The 20,182-nt window shown below is 47.4% G+C and overlaps 1 protein-coding gene across 2 annotated transcripts in view; it reads left to right on the forward strand.

The window, feature by feature from the left end:
- Positions 1 to 20,182, forward strand: part of LOC137371810 (unconventional myosin-X-like) — a 518,005-nt gene that overhangs the window by 300,452 nt on the left and 197,371 nt on the right. For both annotated transcript variants that reach the window (XM_068034697.1, XM_068034696.1), the window contains one exon: positions 15,177 to 15,291. In XM_068034697.1, the coding sequence (XP_067890798.1) occupies positions 15,177 to 15,291 (115 nt within the window). The remainder of the gene's footprint in view (positions 1 to 15,176; positions 15,292 to 20,182) is intronic.

A 20,182-nucleotide genomic window follows, 5' to 3' on the forward strand; every position in this document is an offset into this window, starting at 1 on the left:
CACAGAAAGGGTGAGAAGTGTGCATCCTGCAGGATGATAAACCAATTGCACTTGGGTCCAAATGTTTATCCTCAGCACAATCCAATTACTCAAACATAGAGCGTGAAACTACAACCACAATCTGTAACCTCATGGCCCGGCATATCCCCCACTCTACCATTACCATCAAGCCAGGAGATCAACTCTGGTTCAATGAAGAGTGCAGGAGGGCATGCCAGGAGCAGCACCAGGCGTACCTCAAATTGAGGTGTCAACCTGGTGAAGCTACAACACAGGAATACTTGCATGCCAAACAGCGTAAGCAGCATGCGATAGACAGAGCAAACGATCCCACAACCAATGGATCAGATCAAAGCTTTGCAGTCCTGCCACATCCAGCCGTGAATGGTGTTGGACAATTAAACAACTAACTGGAGGAGGTGGCTCCACAAATATCCCCATCCTCAATGATGGGGGAGCCCAGCACATCAGTGCTAAATATAAGACTAAAGCATTTGCAACAATCTTCAGCCAGAAGTGCTGAGTTGATGATCCATCTCAGCCTCCTCCTGAAGTCCCCAACATCACAGATGCCAGATTTTGGCCAATTCGATTCACTCTGTGTGATATCAAGAAACAATTGAAGGCACTGGATACTGCAAAAGCTATGGGCCCTGACAAGATTCCGGCAATAGTACTAAAGACCTGTGCTCCAGAACTTGCCGCGCCCCTAGCAAAGCTGTTCCAGTACAGCGACAACACTGGCATCTACCCGGCAATGTGGAAAATTGCCCAGGTATGTCCTGTACACAAAAAGCAGGACAAATCCAACCCGGCCAATTACTGCCCCATCAGTCTACTCTCGATCTTCAGTAAAGTGATGGAAGGTGTCATCGACACTGCTATCAAGCGGCACCTGCTTAGCCATAACCTGCTCAGTGATGCTCAGTTTGGGTTCTGCCAGGGCCACTCAGCTCCTGACCTCATCACAGCCTTGGTTCAAACATAGACCAAAGAGCTGAACTCAAGAGGTGAAGTGAGAGTGACTGCCCTTGACATCAAGGCAGCATTTGACCAAGTATGGCATCAAGGAGCCCTAACAACACTGGAGTCATACCTAGCACAAAGGAAGATGGTTGTGGTTGGAGGTCAATCATCTGAGCTCCAGGGCATCACTGCAGGAGTTCCTCAGGGTAGTGTCCTGGGCCCAATAATCTTCAGCTGCTTCATCAATGACCTTCCTTCAATCATAAGGTCAGAAGTGGGGATGTTCGCTGATGATTGCACAATGTTCAGCAACACTCGCGACTCCTCAGATACTGAAGCAGTCCCTGTAGAAATGCAGCAAGACCTGGACAATATCCAGGCTTGGGCTGATAAGTGGCAAGTAACATTTTACCACACAAGTGCCAGGCAATGACCATCTCCAACAAGAGACAATCTAACCATCTCCCCTTGACATTCAATGGCATTACGATCGCTGAATCCCCCACTATCAACATCCTGGGGTTACCATTGACCAGAAACTGAACTGGAGTAGCCATATAACCCAAAGGAGAGGCGGTGGCATAGTGGTATTATCACTGGACTAGTAACCCAGAGACCCAGGGTATTGATCTGGAGACATGTGTTCGAATCCCACCACAGCAGAAGGTGGAATTTGAATTCAATTAATAAATTTGGAATTAAAAGCTAGTCCAATGACGGCCATGAAACCATTGTCTATTGTTGTAAAAACCCATCTGGTTCACTAATGTCCTTTAGGGAAGGAAATCTTCATTCCTTACCTGGTCTGGCCTACATGTGACTCCAGACCCACAGCAATGTGGTTAACTCTTACATGCCCTCTGAAATGGCCTAGCAAGCCACTCAGTTATACCTAACTGCTACAAAGTCAATAAAAAGGAATGAAACCGGACGGACCACCTGGCATCAACCTAGGCACCGGAAACGACAACGGCAAACCCAGCCCTGTCGACCCTGCAAAATCCTCCTTGCTAACATCTGGGGGCTTGTGCCAAAGTTGGGAGAGCTGTCCCACAGACTAGTCAAGCAACAGCCTGACATAGTCATACTCACGGAATCATACCTTACAGACAATGTCCCAGACACTGCCATCACCATCCCTGGGGGTCCCACCGGCAGGACAGACCCAGCAGAGGTGGCAGGACAGTGGTCTATAGTAGGGAGGGAGTTGCCCTGGGAGTCCTCAACATCGACTCTGGACCCCCTCAGATAAGGAGACCAACACTGCACACAATATTCCAGGTGTGACCTCACCAAGGCCCTGTATAATTGCAGCAAGACATCCCTGCTCCTGTACTCAAATCCTCTCGCTATGAAGGCCAACATACCATTTGCCTTTTATTAAATTAAGGAAAGCAAATGGAATTTTGGCATTTATTGCTAAAGGAATCGAGTATAAAAGTAGGGAAGTGTTGCTGCAACTGTACAAGGCGTTAGTGAGACTGCACCTGGAATATTGCGTGCAGTTTTGGTCCCCTTAATTGAGGAGGGATGTAGTTGCATTGGAGGCAGTTCAGAGGAGGTTCACGAGATTGATTCCAGAGATGAGGGATTTGTCTTATGAAGAGAGATTGAGCAGTTTAGGCCTTTACTCTCTGGAGTTTAGAAGAATGAGAGGAGATCTAATTGAAGTATATAAGATGATTAAGGGGATTAACAAAGTAGACGTAGAGAGGATGTTTCCTCTGGTGGGGCAATCTAGAACAAGAGGTCATAGTTTTAGGATAAGGGATAGCAGATTTAAAACAGAGATGAGGAGAAATTACTTCTCCCAAAGGGTCGTGAGTCTGTGGAATTCACTACCCGAGAGTGCGGTGGATGCCGGGACATTGAGTAAATTTAAGGAGGAGTTTGACAGATTTCTAATTAGTCAAGGGTTGAAGGGTTATGGAGAATGGGCAAGAAAGTGGAGTTGAGGCCGAGATGAGATCAGCCATGATCGTATTGAATGGCAGAGCAGGCTCGAGGGGCTGAATTGCCTACTCCTGCTCCTAGTTCTTATGTTCTTAGGTTCTGTGTGTCCCTCTGTGTGTCCCTCTGTGTGTCCCTCTGTGTGTCCCTCTGTGTGTCCCTCTGTGTGTCCCTCTGTGTCCCTCTCTGTGTCCCTCTGTGTGTCCCTCTGTGTGTCCCTCTCTGTGTCCCTCTCTGTGTTCCTCTATGTGTCTCTCTTGAGAATCTGTGTGTCACTCTGTCTATCTCTGTATCCCTCTGTATCCATCTGTGTATCTCTGTGTACCTTTGTGTCCCTCTGTATCCCTCTGTGTTCTACTTTGTCACTCTGTGTGTCACTCTGTGTGTCACTCTGTGTGTCTCTCTGTGTGTCTCTCTGTGTGTCACTCTGTGAACTTCTGGCATATACTTCTTTTCCACAGAATTCTGGACCTTTTATAGTCAGAATCGTGGCTCCTCACTCCCACAGGATTTTCAGATGGAAACACTTAGATTCCCATCAATAGATTGAACATCATACGAGTATCATGGATAGCATGTATAGAGAGGTGGTCACACCGCAGGCTCAGACTCCACAGGCAGGTGACCACCAGGCAGAGCAAGAGGTCCAGGCAGAGCAAGAGGTCCAGGCAGGCAATGCAGGAATCTCCTGTGGCTATTCCCCTGCAAAACAGATATACTGCTTTGGATACTGTTTTGGGGAATGGCCTCTCAGGGGAAAGCAGCAACAGCCCACTTCGTTGCACCACGGTTGGCTCTGCTGCACAGGGGAGGAGTAAAAAGTGTGGGAATGCAATAGTTATAGGGGATTCAATTGTAAGGGGAGTAGATAGGCGTTTCTGTGGCCGCAAAAGAGACTCCAGGATGGTGTGTTGCCTCCCTGGTGCGAGGCTCAAGGATGTCTCAGAGCGGTTACAGGACATTCTGAAGGGGGAGGGTGAACAGCCAATGGTCGTGGTACACATTGGTACAAAAGACATAGGTTAAAAAAAAAGATGAGGTCCTAAAAGCAGAATATAGAGTTAGGAAGTAAATTGAAAAGTAGGACCTCAAAGGTAGTGATCTCAGGATTACTACCAGTGCCACGTGCTAGTCAGAGTAGAAATAGCAGGATATATCAGATGAATACGTGGCTGAAGAGATGGTGTGAGGGGGAGGGTTTTAGATTCCTGGGACATTGGGACCGGTTCTGGGGGAGGTGGGACCAGTACAAACTGGACGGGTTATACCTGGGCAGGACCGGGACTGATGTCCTAGGGGGAGTATTTGCTAGAGTGGTTGGGGAGGGTTTACACTAAAATGGCAGGGGGATGGGAACCTTTGCAAGGAGTCAGAGGAGATCAAAGACAAGAACAAAAGACAGTAAGGGGAATAGGGGGCGGCGCAGTGGTTAGCACCGCAGCCTCACAGCTCCAGCGACCCGGGTTCAATTCTGGGTACTGCCTGTGTGGAGTTTGCAAGTTCTCCCTGTGACCGTGTGGGTTTCCGCCGGGTGCTCCGGTTTCCTCCCACAGCCAAAAGACTTGCAGGTTGATAGGTAAATTGGCCATTGTAAATTGCCCCTAGTATAGGTAGGTGGTAGGGAATATGGGATTACTGTAGGGTTAGTATAAATGGGTGGTTGTTGGTCGGCACTGACTCGGTGGGCCGAAGAGCATGTTTCAGTGTTGTATCTATAAATAAATAAAAGTGATAGGCAGAGAAATCAAGGGTCAGAATCAAACAGGGCCACAGTGAAAAATAGTGGGAAGGGGACAGGTAATGTTCAAAAGACAAGCCTTCAGGCTTTGTGCCTTAACGCACCGAGAATTCACAATAACGTGGATGAATTAATCGTGCAAATAGATGTAAACGGGTATGATATAATCGGGATTACAAAGACATGGCTGCAAGGTGACCAGGGATGGGAAATGAACATCCAGGGATATTCAGTATTTTGGAAGGACAGACAAAAAGCAAAAGGCGGTGGAGTGGCATTACTGGTTAAAGAGGAAATTAATACAATAGTGAGGAAGGATATTAGCTCTGACAATATGGAATCTATGGGTTGAGCTGAGAAACATTAAGGGGCAAAAAACGTTAGTCGGGGTTGTATATAGATCCCCAAACTGTAGTGGTGATGGGAATGGCATTAAACAGGAAATTAGAGACGCATGCGATAAAGGAACATCTGTAATTTTGGGTGAGTTTAATCTGCATATAGATTGGGCAAATCAAATTAGTCACAATACCATAGAGGAGGAATTCATGGAGTATACACGGGATGGTTTTCTGGACCAATACGTTGAGGTACCAACTAGAGAACAGGCCATCCTAGACTGGGTATTGTGTAATGAGAGAGGAATAATTGACAATCTAGTGGTGCGAGACCCCTTGGGGATGAGCGACCATAATATGAAAGAATTCTTCATCAAGATGGAGAGTGACGTAGTTGATTCTGAGACTAGGGTCCTGAATCTTAGTAAAGGAAACGACGAAGGTATGAGGCGCGAGTTGGCTATGACGGATTGAGAAACGTTACTTAAAGGGATGACAGTGGATAGGCAATGGCAAACATTCAAAGAGCTCATGGATGAACTACAACAATTGTTTAATCCTGTCTGGCACAAAAGTAAAACGGGAAAGGTAGGCAAATCATGGCTTACAAGGGAAATTGGAGACAGCATTAGATCTAAGGAAGAGGCATACAAATTCGCCAGAAAAAACAACAGACCTGAGGATTGAGAGCAGTTTAGAATTCAGCAAAGGAGGACCAAGGGATTGATTAAGAAGGGGAAAAAAGAGTACGAGAGTAAACTTGCGAGGAACATAAAAACTGACCATAAAAGTTTCTTTAGATATGTGAAGAGAAAAAGATTGGTGAAGACAAATCTCAGTTCCTTACAGTCAGAAACAAGGGAATTTATTATGGGGAACAAAGAAATGACTGACCAACTAAATGCATACTTTGGTTCTGTCTTCACGAAGGAGGACACAAATATCTTACCAGAAATGTTGGGGAACACAGGGCTTAGTGAGAGAGAGGAACTGAAAGAAATCAGTATTAGTAGAGAAATGGTGTTGGGAAAATTGATGGGATTGAAGGCCCATAAATCGGCAGGGCCTGATGGTTTGCATCCCAGAGTACTTAAGGAAGTGGCCCTAGAAATAGTGGATGGGTTGGTGGTCATCTTCCAAGATTTTATAGACTCTGGAACAGTTCCTACAGATTGGAGGGTAGCTAATGTAATCCCACTATTTAAAAAGAGAGGTAGAGAGAAAGCAGGGAATTATAGACCAGTCAGCCTGATGTCGGTTGCGGGGAAAATTCTAGAGTCGATTATCAAAGATTTTATCGCAGAATACTTAGAGAACAGTGGTAGAATCGGACAGAGTCAGCATGGATTTACAAAAGGGAAATCATGCTTGACAAATCTACTGGAATTCTTCGAGAATGTAACTTTTAAAAAAATTCATTCATGGGATCTGGGCGTCGCTGGCCAGGCCAGCATTTATTGCCCATCCCTAATTGCCCTTAGAACAAAGAACAAAGAAAATTACAGCACAGGAACAGGCCCTTCGGCCCTCCAAGCCTGCACCGATCCAGATCCTCTATCTAAACATGTCGCCTATTTTCTAAGGGTCTGTATCTCTTTGCTTCCTGCCCATTCATGTATCTGTCTAGATACATCTTAAAAGACGCTATCGTGTTCGCATCTACCACCTCCGCTGGCAATGCGTTCCATGCACCCACCACCCTCTGCGTAAAGACCTTTCCACGCATATCCCCCCTAAACTTTTCCCCTCTCACTTTGAACTCGTGTCCCCTTGTAATTGAATCCCCCACTCTGGGGAAAAAGCTTCTTGCTATCCACCCTGTCTCTACCTCTCATGATTTTGTACACCTCAATCAGGTCCCCCCTCAACCTCCGCCTTTCTAATGAAAGTAATCCTAATCTACCCAACCTCTCTTCATAGCTAGCGCCCTCCATACCAGGCAACATCCTGGTGAACCTCCTCTGCACCCTCTCCAAAGCATCCACATCCTTTTGGTAATGTGGCGACCAGAACTGCACGCAGTATTCCAAATGTGGCCGAACCAAAGTCCTATACAACTGTAACATGACCTGCCAACTCTTGTACTCAATACCCCGTCCGATGAAGGAAAGCATGCCGTATGCCTTCTTGACCACTCTATTTACCTGCATTGCTACCTTCAGGGTACAATGGACCTGAACACCCAAATCTCTCGGTACATCAATTTTCCCCAGGACTTTTCCATTTACTGTATAGTTCACTCTTGAATTGGATCTTCCAAAATGCATCACCTCGCATTTGCCCTGATTGAACTTCATCTGCCATTTCTCTGCCCAACTCTCTAATCTATCTATATTCTGCTGTATTCTCTGACAGTCCCCTTCACTATCTGCTACTCCACCAATCTTAGTGTCGTCTGCAAACTTGCTAATCAGACCACCTATACTTTCCTCCAAATCATTTATGTATATCACAAACAACAGTGGTCCCAGCACGGATCCCTGTGGAACACCACTGGTCACACGTCTCCATTTTGAGAAACTCCCTTCTGCTGCTACTCTCTGTCTCCTGTTGCCCAGCCAGTTCTTTATCCATCTAGCTAGTACACCCTGGACCCCATGCGACTTCACTTTCTCCATCAACCTACCATGGGGAACCTTATCAAACGCCTTACTGAAGTCCATGTATATGACATCTGCAGCCCTTCCCTCATCAATCAACTTTGTCACTTCCTCAAAGAATTCTATTAAGTTGGTAAGACAGGACCTTCCCTGCACAAAACCATGTTGCTTATCACTGATAAGCCCATTTTCTTCCAAATGGGAATAGATCCTATCCCTCAGTATCTTCTCCAGCAGCTTCCCTACCACTGACGTCAGGCTCACCGGTCTATAATTACCTGGATTATCCCTGCTACCCTTCTTAAACAAGGGGACAACATTAGCAATTCTCCAGTCCTCCGGGACCTCACCCGTGTTTAAGGATGCTGCAAAGATATCTGTTAAGGCCCCAGCTATTTCCTCTCTCGCTTCCCTCAGTAACCTGGGATAGATCCCATCCGGACCTGGGGACTTGTCCACCTTAATGCCTTTTAGAATACCCAACACTTCCTCCCTCCTTATGCTGACTTGACCGAGAGTAATCAAACATCTGTCCCTAACCTCAACATCCGTCATGTCCCTCTCCTCGGTGAATACCGATGCAAAGTACTCGTTTAGAATCTCACCCATTTTCTCTGACTCCACGCATAACTTTCCTCCTTTGTCCTTGAGTGGCCCAATCCTTTCTCTAGTTACCCTCTTGCTCCTTATATATGAATAAAAGGCTTTGGGATTTTCCTTAACCCTGTTTGCTAAAGATATTTCATGACCCCTTTTAGCCCTCTTAATTCCTCGTTTCAGATTGGTCCTGCATTCCCGATATTCTTCCAAAGCTTCGTCTTTCTTCAGCCTAGACCTTATGTATGCTTCCTTTTTCCTCTTAGCTAGTCTCACAATTTCACCTGTCATCCATGGTTCCCTAATCTTGCCATTTCTATCCCTCATTTTCACAGGAACATGTCTCTCCTGCACGCTAATCAACCTCTCTTTAAAAGCCTCCCACATATCAAATGTGGATTTACCTTCAAACAGCTGCTCCCAATCTACATTCCCCAGCTCCTGCCGAATTTTGGTATAGTTGGCCTTCCCCCAATTTAGCACTCTTCCTTTAGGACCACTCTCGTCTTTGTCCATGAGTATTCTAAAACGTACGGAAATGTGATCACTATTCCCAAAGTAGTCCCCTACTGAAACTTCAACCACCTGGCCGGGCTCATTCCCCAACACCAGGTTCAGTATGGCCCCTTCCCGAGTTGGACTATTTATATACTGCTCTAGAAAAGTCTCCTGGATGCTCCTTACAAATTCTGCTCCATCTAGACCTCCAACACTATGTGAATCCCAGTCAATGTTTGGCAAATTAAAATCTCCTATCACCACCACCCTGTTGCTCCTACATCTTTCCATAATCTGTTTACATATCTGTACCTCTATCTCACGCTCGCTATTGGGAGGCCTGTAGTACAGCCCCAACATTGTTACCGCACCCTTCCTATTTCTGAGTTCTGCCCATATTGCCTCACAGCTCGAGTCCTCCATAGTGCCCTCCTTCAGCACAGCTGTGATATCCTCTTTGACCAGTAATGCAACTCCTCCACCCCTTTTACCTCCCTCTCTATCCCGCCTGAAACATCGATATCCTGGGAGATTTAGTTGCCAATCATGCCCTTCCCTCAACCAAGTCTCAGTAATAGCAATAACATCATACTCCCAGGTACTAATCCAAGCCCTAAGTTCATCTGCCTTACCTACTACACTTCTTGCATTAAAACAAATACACCTCAGACCACCAGTCCCTTTGCTTTCATCATCTGCTCCCTGTCTACTCTTTCCCTTAGTCACACTGACTTCATTATCTAGTTCCTTACAGGCTTTAGTTACTCCCTCCTTACTGTCCACTGACCTCCTCATTTGGTTCCCAACCCCCTGCCACATTAGTTTAAACCCTCCCCAACGGCATTAGCAAAAGCACCCCCAAGGACATTGGTTCCAGTCCGGCCCAGGTGTAGACCGTCCAATTTGTAATAGACCCACCTCCCCCAGAACTGATCCCAATGTCCCAAAAATCTGAACCCCTCCCTCCTGCACCATCTCTCAAGCCACGCATTCATCCTGACTATTCTTTCATTACTACTCTGACTGTCACGTGGCACTGGTCGCAATCCTGAGATTACTACCTCTGAGGTCCTACTTTTTAACTTGGCTCCTAACTCCCTAAATTCTGCTTGTAGGACCTCATCCCGTTTTTTACCTATATCATTAGTGCCTATGTGCACAACGACAACTGGCTGTTCACCCTCCCCCTTTAGAATGTTCTGCAGCCGATCTGAGACATCCCTGACGCGTGCACCTGGGAGGCAACATACCATTCGGGAGCCTCGTTTTCAACCACAGAACCGCCTACCTACTCCCCTTACAATCGAATCCCCTATGACTATAGCCCTTCCACTCTTTTTCCCGCCCTTCTGAACAGCAGAGCCAGCCACGGTGCCATGAACCTGGTGGTGAGCTGCCTTCTTGAACCGCTGCAGTCCATTTGGGGTAGGTACACCCACAGTGCTGTTAGGAAGGGAGTTCCAGGATTTAGACCCAGCAACAGTGAAGGAACGGCGATATAGTTCCAAGTCAGGATGGTGTGTGACTTGGAGGGGAACTTGCAGGTGGTGGTGTTCCCATGTATTTGCTGCCCTTGTACTTCTAGTTGGTAGAGGTCGTGGGTTTGGAAGGTGCTGTCTAAGGAGTCTTGGTGCATTGCTGTAGAGCTGCATTACTAGTAGAGTTGATGAGGGGGAGCCAGTGGATCTGGTTTATTTGGACTTTCAAAAGGCTTTCAACTAAGTCCCACATAAAAGATTAGTGTGTAAAATTAAAGCGCATGGGATTGGGGGTAGTGTATTGCGATGGATAGAAAATTGGTTGGCAGACAGGAAACAAATAATAGGGATAAATGGGTCTTTTTCTGAATGTCAGGCAGTGACTAGTGGGGTACCGCAGGGATCGGTGCTAGGACCCCAGCTATTCACAATATATATTAATGATTTAGATGAGGGAACTAAATGTAATATCTCCAAATTTGCAGATGAGACAAAACTGGGTTGGAGGTTGAGTTGTGAGAAGGATGCAGAGAGGCTTCAGGGTGATTTGGACAAGTTGAGTGAGTGGGCAGATGCATGGTAGATGCAGTATAATGTGGATAAATGTGAGGTTATCCACTTTGGTAGCAAAAACAGGAAGGCAGATTATTATCTGAACGGCTTTAAACTGAAAGAGGGGAATATGCAACGAGACCTGGGTGTTCTCATACACCAGTCGCTGAAGGTAAGCATGCAGGTGCAACAGGCGGTAAAAAGGGCAAATGGTATGTTGGCCTTCATAGCGAGAGGATTCGAGTACAGGAGCAGGGATGTCTTGCTGCAATTATACAGGGCCTTGGTGAGGCCACATCTGGAATATTGTGTGCAGTTTTGTTCTCCTTATCTGAGGAAGGATGTTCTTGCTATAGAGGGAGTGCAGCGAAGGTTTACCAGACTGATTCCTGGGATGGTGGGACTGACGAATGAGGAGAGTTTGAGTCGGTTAGGAATGTATTCGCTGGAGTTCAGAAGAGTGAGGGGGGATCTCATAGAAACCTATAAAATTCTAACAGGACTTGACAGGGTAGATGCAGGAAGGATGTTCCCGATGGTGGGGGAGTCCAGAACCAGGGGTCATAGTCTAAGGATACGGAATAAACCTTTCAGGACTGAGATGAGGAGAAATTTCTTCACCCAGAGAGTGGTGAACCTGTGGAATTCGCTACCACAGAAAGCAGCTGAGGCTAAAACATTGTATGTTTTCAGGAAGGAGTTAGATATAGCTCTTGGGGCGAAAGTCATAAAAGGATATGGGGGGAAACCGGGAACAGGTTACTGAGCTGGATGATCAGCCATGATCATAATGAATGGCGGAGCAGGCTCGAAGGGCCAAATGGCCTACTCCTGTTCCTATTTTCTATGTTTCTATTGCAAAACAAAGGTTTGAAAAAGATTTCACATCCTGCATTAGAATCATAGAATATTTCAGCACAGAAGGAGCTAATTTGGCTCTTTGAAAGAATTTTGTTTTATTATTTGTTTTTGGAACGTTGGCGTCACTGGCTAGGCCAGCATTTATTGCCCATCCCTAATTGCCCTTGAGAAGGTGGTGGTGAGCTGCCTTCTTGAACCGCTGCAGTCCATGTGGGGTAGGTATACCCACAGTGCTGTTAGGAAGGGAGTTCCAGGATTTTGACCCAGCGACAGTGAAGGAACGGCGATATCGTTCCAAGTCAGGATGGTGTGTGACTTGGAGGGGAACTTGCAGGTGGTGGTGTTCCTATGTATTTGCTGCCCTTGTCCGTTAGGTGGTAGAGGTCACTAGTTTGGAAGTGGCTGTCAAAGAAACCTTGGTGAGTTTCTACTCTGCATCTTGTACATTATTTTTATTCTTACATGGGATGTGGATGTCACTGCCAAGTCCAGCAATTATTGCCCATCCCTAATTACCCTTTGACCTGAGTGGCTTGCTAGGCCATTTCAGAGGGCAGTTAAGAGTCAACCACTTTGCTGTGCGTCTGGAGTCACATGTAGGCCAGACCAGGTAAGGACGGCAGATTTCCTTCCCTAAAGAACATTAGTGAACCAGATGGGTTTTTACAACAATCGATGATAGTTTCATGGCACCATTACTGAGATGGGTTTTCAATTCCAGATTTGTATTCATTAATTGAATTTAAATTCTACAAGCTGCAGTAGTGGGATTTGAGCCTATGTTCCCAGGGCATTAGTCTGGGCCTCTGGATTACCAGTTCAGTGGCATTACCGCTATGCCACTGTCACCCCACAATGGTACACACTGCTGCCATGCTGTGGTGTGTGTGAATGTTTAAGGTGGTGGATGGGGTGCCAATCAAGCGGGCTGCTTTGTCCTGGGTGGTGTCGAGCTTCTTGAGTGTTGTTGGAGATACAGTCCTCTAAACAAGTGCAGAGTATTCCATTACACTCCTGACTTGTGCCTTGTAGATGGTGGACAGGCTTTGGGGAGTCAGGAGGTGAGTTACTCACTGCTGAATTCCCAACATCTGACCTGCCCATATCGCCACAGTACTTATTATCGATGGGCGGGATTCAGCGATGGTAATGCCATTGAATGTCAAGGGGAGATGGTTAGATTCTCTCTTGTTGGAGATGGTCATTGCCTGGCACTTATTTGGTGTGTATGTTACTTGCCACTTATCAGCCCAAGTTTGAATGTTGTCCAGGTCTTGCCACATGTAGACATGAACTGCTTCAGTATCTGAGCAGTTGCAAATGTTGCTGGACATTGTGCAATCATCAGCGAACATCCCCAACTTCTGACCTTATGTTGGAGGGAAGAGGGAAGGTCATTGATGAAGCAGCTGAAGATGGTTGGGCCTAGGACACTACCCTGAGGAACTCCTGCAGTGATATCCTAGAGCTCAGATGATTGACCTCCAACAACCACAGCCATCTTCCTTTGTGCTCGGTATGACTCCAAACCATTGGAGGGTTTTCCCCCTGATTCCCATTGACTCCAGTTATGCTCGGGCTCCTTGATGCCACACTCGGTGAAATGCTGCCTTGATGTCAAGGGCAGTCACTGTCACCTCACCTCTGGAGTTCAGCTCTTTTGTCCATGTTGGACCAAGGTTGTAATGTGTTCTGGAGCCACGTGGCCCTGGCGGAACCCAAATTGTGCGTTGCTGAGCAGATTATTGCTGAGTCAGTGCAGCTTAACCAATTATCCCATCCAATCACCTACATTCCTTTCCTCTCTAAAGTTCTTGAACATGTTCTTGCCTCCCAAATCTGTGCCTATCTTTCCCCGAACTCCGTGTTTGAATCCCTCTAATCAGGTTTCTTCCCCGCAACAGTACCGAAACAACTCTTATCAAAATCACAAATGACATCCTATGCAAGTGTGACAAAGGTAAACTTTCCTTCCTCATCCCTCTTCACCTGCAGTCTTTGACATGGTTAACCACACCATCCCTCTCCAATGCCTCTCTATTGTTATCTAGCTGTATGGGACTGCTCCAACCTGGTTCCATTCTTATCTATCTAATCGTAGCCAGAGACTCACCTGCAATGAACTCTCTTCCTGCTCCCGCACCATTGTTTCTGCTATCCCTCAAGGATCTATCCTTGGCCCCCTTCTATTTCTCGTCTACATGCTGCCCCTCGGCGACATCATCCGAAAGCACAGCGTTAGTTTTCACATGTATGCTGATGACACCCAGCTCTGTCTCACCACCACCTCTCTTAACTCCTCCACTGCCTGCTTATCTAATATCCAATACTGGATGAACAGAAAGTTCTTTCAATTAAATATTGGGAAGAGTGAAGCAATTGTTTTCAGTCCCTGACACAAGCTCCGTTACCTAGCTAATGATTCCATCTCTCTCCCGAGCAACTGAGACTGAACCAGAGTATTCACAACCTTGGTGTCTTATTTGACCCTAAGATGAGCTTCCAATCACATATCCACTCCATCACTAAGACTGCCTATTTCCTCCTATGTAACATTGCCCGACTTCAACTCTGTCTCAGCTCCTGTGTTGGTGTAAAAGATCCCATGGCGCTATTTTGAAGAAGAGCAGGAGTGTTCTTCCTGGTGTCCTGGCCAATATCAATCAATATCACCAGAACATATTATTGGGTCATTATCACATTGCTGTGCGTGGGATCTTGCTGTGTGCAAATTGGCTATTGCATTTCCTTACAATGACTACATTGGCTGTAAAGTGCTTTGAGATGTCCTGAGGTCGTGAAACAACAATAGAAATGCAAGTTCATTTTTTTATATTTGCTGCTGAAACCCTCGCTTGTGCCTTTGTTACCTCTAGACTCAACTATTCCAACGCTCTCCTAGTCAGCCTCCCATCTTCCACCCTCTGCAAACTTCAGCTCATCCAAAACCCTGCTGCCCGTGTCTTAACCCGCACCAGGTCCCGTTCACCCATCACCCCTGTGCTCGCTGACCGACACTGACTCCCAGTTAAGTAACACATCAGTTTTAAAATACTCATCCTTGTCTTCAAATCTCTCTGTGGCTCACTCCTCCCTACCTCCATTGCCTGCTCTCAATAACCCTCCGAGTTCGCTGCGCTCCCTCAATTCTGGCATCTTGAGCATCTCCAATTTTAATCACTCCACCATTGGCAGCCGTGCCTTCAGCTGCCTGGGCCCTAAGCTCTGGAATTCCCTCCCTAAACCTCTCCACCTCTCCACCTCTCTCTCCTCCTTTAAGATGTTCCTTAAAACCGACCTCTTTGTCAAAGCATTTGATCGCCTGTCCCAATATTGCTTTAAGTGGCTCAAATGCAAGTTATTGTTGTTGTATTTAACCTGTTGAGTCACTGCCAGTCCCAGTGGTGCTCAGGGCCTCACTGACTGGGGAAGGATAAGGTTGATTGACAGCTGTCAGTGTGGTCCCAGCTCATTCCTGCCTGTGAAACTTTGGTTCCAGGTGCAAAGTGAAATATTTCCTTCAATGATGTCCTATGACACTGGGTGAAACCAGTACAGTGATTGATGAAAGTTGGCGAATGTTTCTGTCTGTCTTTAGGTACAAGATGCTCCTGAAAAATCAGAACATCCCAGAGGACTGGAAGGGGAAATGCATGATGCTTCTGAAACTCTATGATGACAGCAGTTCTCACTGGCGTGTGGGGAAAAGCAAGGTCAGTGAGCGTAACTCCAGGTCAGTGAGCGTAACTCCAGGTCAGTGAGCGTAACTCCAGGTTAGAACATAGAACATAGAACAGTAAAGCACAGTACAGGCCCTTCGGACCACGTTGTGCCGAACCTTTAACCTACTCTAGGAACAAACTAACTACCTACCCTTCATTTTACTATCATCCATGTACCTATCCAAGAGTCGCTTAAATGTCCCTAATGTATCTGCTTCTTCTACCACCGCTGGCAGCGCATTCCACGCACCCACCACTCTCTGTGTAAAGAACCTACCTCTGACATCTCCCCGAAACCTTCCTCCAATCACCTTAAAATTATGCCCCCTGGTGATAGCCCTTTCCACCCTGGGAAAAAGTCTCTGGCTATCCACTCTATCTATGCCTCTCATCATCTTGTACCCCTCTATCAAGTCACCTCTCATCCTTCGCTCCAATGAGAAAAGCCCTAGCTCCCTCAACCTTTCTTCATAAGACATGCCCTCCAGTCCAGGCAGCATCCTGGGAAATCTCCTCCGCACCCTCTCTAAAGCTTCCAGGCGACCAGAACTGAACACAATATTCCAAGTGTGGTCTAACCAGGGCTTTATAGAACTGCAGCATAACCTCGCGGCTCTTAAACTCAATCCCCCTGTTAATGAAAGCCAACACCCCATACGCCTTCTTAACAACCCTATCAACTTGGGTGGCAACTTTGAGCGATCTATGGACATGGACCCCAAGATCCCTCTGTTCCTCCACACTACCAAGAATCCTGTCTTTAAGCCTGTATTCCACATTCAAATTCGACCTTCCAAAATGAATCACTTCTCACTTTTCCAGGTTGAACTCCATCTGCCACTTCTCAGCCCAGCTCTGCATCCTGTCAATGTCCCGTTGCAACCTACAACAGCCTTCCACACTATCCACAACTCCAGCAACCTTCGTGTCATCGGCAAACTTGCTAACCCAGCCTTCCACTTCCTCATCCAAGTCATTTATAAAAATCACAAAGAGCAGAGGTCCCAGAACAGATCCTTGTGGAACACCACTGGTCACCGAGCTCCATGCTGAATACTTTCCATCTACTACCACCCTCTGACTTCTATGGGCCAGCCAATTTTGTATCCAGACAGCCAGCTTTCCCTGAATCCCATGCCTCCTTAACTTCTGAATGAGCCTACCATGGGGAACCTTATCAAACACCTTGCTAAAATCCATATACACCACATCCACTGCTCTTGCTTCATCAATGTGTTTTGTCACATCCTCAAAGAATTCAATAAGGCTAGTGAGGCATGACCTGCCCCTCACAAAGCCATGCTGACTATCTCTAATCAAACTATGCTTTTCCAAATAATCATAAATCCTGTCTCTCAGAATCCTCTCCAATAATTTGCCCACCACTGACATAAGACTGACTGGTCTGTAATTCCTAGGGTTATCCCTATTCCCTTTCTTGAAACAAGGGAACAACATTTGCCACCCTCCAATCATCTGGTACTACTCCAGTGGACAGTGAGGACGCAAAGATCATCGCCAAAGGCGCGGCAATCTCTTCCCTCGCTTCCCGTAATATCCTTGGGTATATCCCGTCTGGCCCCGGGGACTTATCTGTCCTCATATCATTCAAAATTTCCAGCACATCCTCCCTCTTAACATCAACCTGTTCGAGCATATCAGCCTGTTTCACGCTGTCCTCACAAATGACAAGGTCCCTCTCATTAGTGAATACTGAAGCAAAGTATTCATTAAGGACCTCCCCTACCTCCTCCGACTCCAGGCACAAGTTCCCTCCACTGTCCCTGATCAGCCCGACCCACACTCTGGCCATCCTCTTGTTCCTCACATAAGTGTATAACGCCTTGGGATTTTCCTTAATCCTACCCGCCAAGACTTTTTCATGTCCCCTTCTAGCTCTCCTAAGTCCATTGTTCAGTTCCTTCCTGGCTACCTTGTAACCCTCTAGAGCCCTGTCTGATCTTTGCTTCCTCAACCTTAAGTAAGCTTCCTTCTTCCTCTTGACTAGCTGTTCCACATCTCGTCATCCAAGGTTCCTTCACCCTGCCATCCCTTCCTTGCCTCATCAGGACAAACCTATCCAGCAGTCGCAGCAAGTGCTCCCGAAACAACCTCCACATTTCTGTCGTGCATTTCCCTGAGAACATCTGTTCCCAGTTTATGCTCCCCAGTTCCTGCCTAATAGCATTGTAATTCCCCCTCCCCCAATTAAATATTTTCCCATCCCGTCTGCTCCTGTCCCTCTCCATGACTATAGTAAAGGTCAGGGAGTTGTGATCACTACCACCAAAATGCTCTCCCACCGAGAGATCTGCCACCTGGCCTGGTTCGTTGCCAAGCACCAAATCCAACATAGCCTCCCATCTAGTCGGCCTATCTACATATTGAGTCAGGAAACCTTCCTGGACACACCTGACAAAATCTGCTCCATCCAAACTATTTGCACTAAGGAGGTTCCAATCAATATTAGGGAAGTTGAAGTCACCCATGACAACAACCATGTTACTTCTGCACCTTACCAAAATCTGCCTCCCAATCTGTTCCTCCGTGTCTCTGTTGCTATTGGGGGGTCTATAGAAAACTCTCAATAAAGTGACTGCTCCTTTCCTGTTTCTGACTTCCACCCATACTGACTCAGTAGACAAACCCTCCTCGACGACCTTCCTTTCTGCAGCTGTGATACTATCCCTGATTAGCAATGCCACTCCCCCACCTCTTTTACCTCCCTCCCTATTCCTTTTGAAACATCTAAACCCCGGAACATCCAACATCCATTCCTGCCCCTGTGATATCCACGTCTCCGTAATGGCCACAACATCGTAGCTCCAAGTACTGATCCATGCTCTAAGTTCATCACCCTTATTCCTGACACTTGCATTAAAATAGACACACTTCAACCCATCATACTGGCTGCAACTTTGCCCTGTCAACTGTCTAACCTTCCTCACAGACTCTCTGCACTCGGAATCTGCCTGTTCAACTGCTACCCCATCCACTGATCCGTAGCTCCGGTTCCCATCCCCCTGCCAAACTAGTTTACACCCTCCCGAAGAGCTCTAGCAAACCTCCCGCCCAGGATATTGGTGCCCCTCCAGTTCAGATGCAACCTGTCCTTCTTGTACAGGTCCCACCTTCCCCAGAAGGTATCCCAATGATCCACATATCTGAAGCCCTCCCTCCTACACCAGCTCTGTAGCCACGTGTTCAGCTGCACTCGCTCTCTGTTTCTAGCCTCACTAGCACGTGGCACCGGTATCAATCCTGAGATTACTATCCTGCTCATCCTGCCTTTTAGCTTCCAACCTAACTCCCGATATTCGCTTTTCAGGTCCTCATCCCTTTTCCGAGCTATGTCATTGGTACCGATATGTACCACGACTTCTGGCTGCTCCCCCTTCCCCTTAAGAATCCTGTAGACTCGATCCGAGACATCCCTGACCCTGGCACCCGGGAGGCAACATACCATCCGGGAGTCTCGTTCGCGACCACAGAATCTCCTCTCTGTTCCTCTCACCATTGACTCTCCTATCACTATCGCTCTCCTATTCTCCCCCCTTCCCTTCTGAGCCACTGAGCCAGGCTCAGTGCCAGAGACCTGGCCGCTGTGGCTTTCCCCTGGTAGGTCATTCCCCCCAGCTGCATCCAAAACGGTATACTTATTATTGAGGGGAACATCCACAGGGGATCCCTGCACTGTGCGCCTATTCCCTTTCCCTCCCCTGACGGTCACCCAACTACCTTTATCCTGTAACTTAGGTGTCACTACTTCCCTATAACTGCTCTCTATCACCCCCTCAGCCTCCTGAATGATCCGAAGTTCATCCAGCTCCAGCTCCAGTTCCGTAACGCGGTCTGTGAGGAGCTGGAGTTGGGTGCACTTCTCACAGGTGAAGTCAGCAGGGACACAAGTGGTGACCCTTACCTCCCACATCCTGCATGAGGAGCATGCAACTGCCTTAGCTTCCATCCCCTCTGCTCTAAATTGACAACAGAAATTAAAGAAAAAGAAAAACCTTACCTTACCAAACCCTCCACACAAGAGTCCTTTTTTTTTGGTTAGAGGAGGAGGATGGGTGGGAGACACTACACCTGTAGTGTTTCGGGTTTAGCCACTACCCGAATATTTCAGTTCACTTACCCAGCAGTCCCCGTGTCCGCGTCCGCTGAATCACGAGGTAAGTACTTTATACTGAAACTTCCCTTCCCGGCTGCCCCCTGACTCGCACTCTCACCGCTCCTGCTGTTCAAATGGAAGAAAGAAATACCCACCAATCACTTACCAGCTCTCCTGTGATGTCACACTTCAATTTCTGCTGGTCAAGCAGGTCCACAGAACAGAACAGAACAGAGCGCTCTCGCTGCTGCTTCTGGTCTCTGGCTTCGGCTCCTTTTATCTCCCGGCTCCTCTCGCCTGTTCCCGCTCTCGCTGCTGCTTCTGGTCTCTGGCTTCGGCTCCTTTTATCTCCCGGCTCCTCTCGCCTGTTCCAGCTCTCGCTGCTGCTTCTGGTCTCTGGCTTCGGCTCCTTTTATCTCCCGGCTCCTCTCGCCTGTTCCCGCTCTCACTGCTGCTTCTGGTCTCTGGCTTCGGCTCCTTTTATCTCCCGGCTCCTCTCGCCTGTTCCCGCTCTCGCTGCTGCTTCTGGTCTCTGGCTTCGGCTCCTTTTATCTCCCGGCTCCTCTCGCCTGTTCCCACTCTCACTGCTGCTTCTGGTCTCTGGCTTCGGCTCCTTTTATCTCCCGGCTCCTCTCGCCTGTTCCCGCTCTCGCTGCTGCTTCTGGTCTCTGGCTTCGGCTCCTTTTATCTCCCGGCTCCTCACGCCTGTTCCCGCTCTCGCTGCTGCTTCTGGTCTCTGGCTTCGGCTCCTTTTATCTCCCGGCTCCT

Source organism: Heterodontus francisci, chromosome 7, assembly GCF_036365525.1.
Source record: "Heterodontus francisci isolate sHetFra1 chromosome 7, sHetFra1.hap1, whole genome shotgun sequence".
Lineage (NCBI taxonomy): Eukaryota > Metazoa > Chordata > Chondrichthyes > Heterodontiformes > Heterodontidae > Heterodontus > Heterodontus francisci.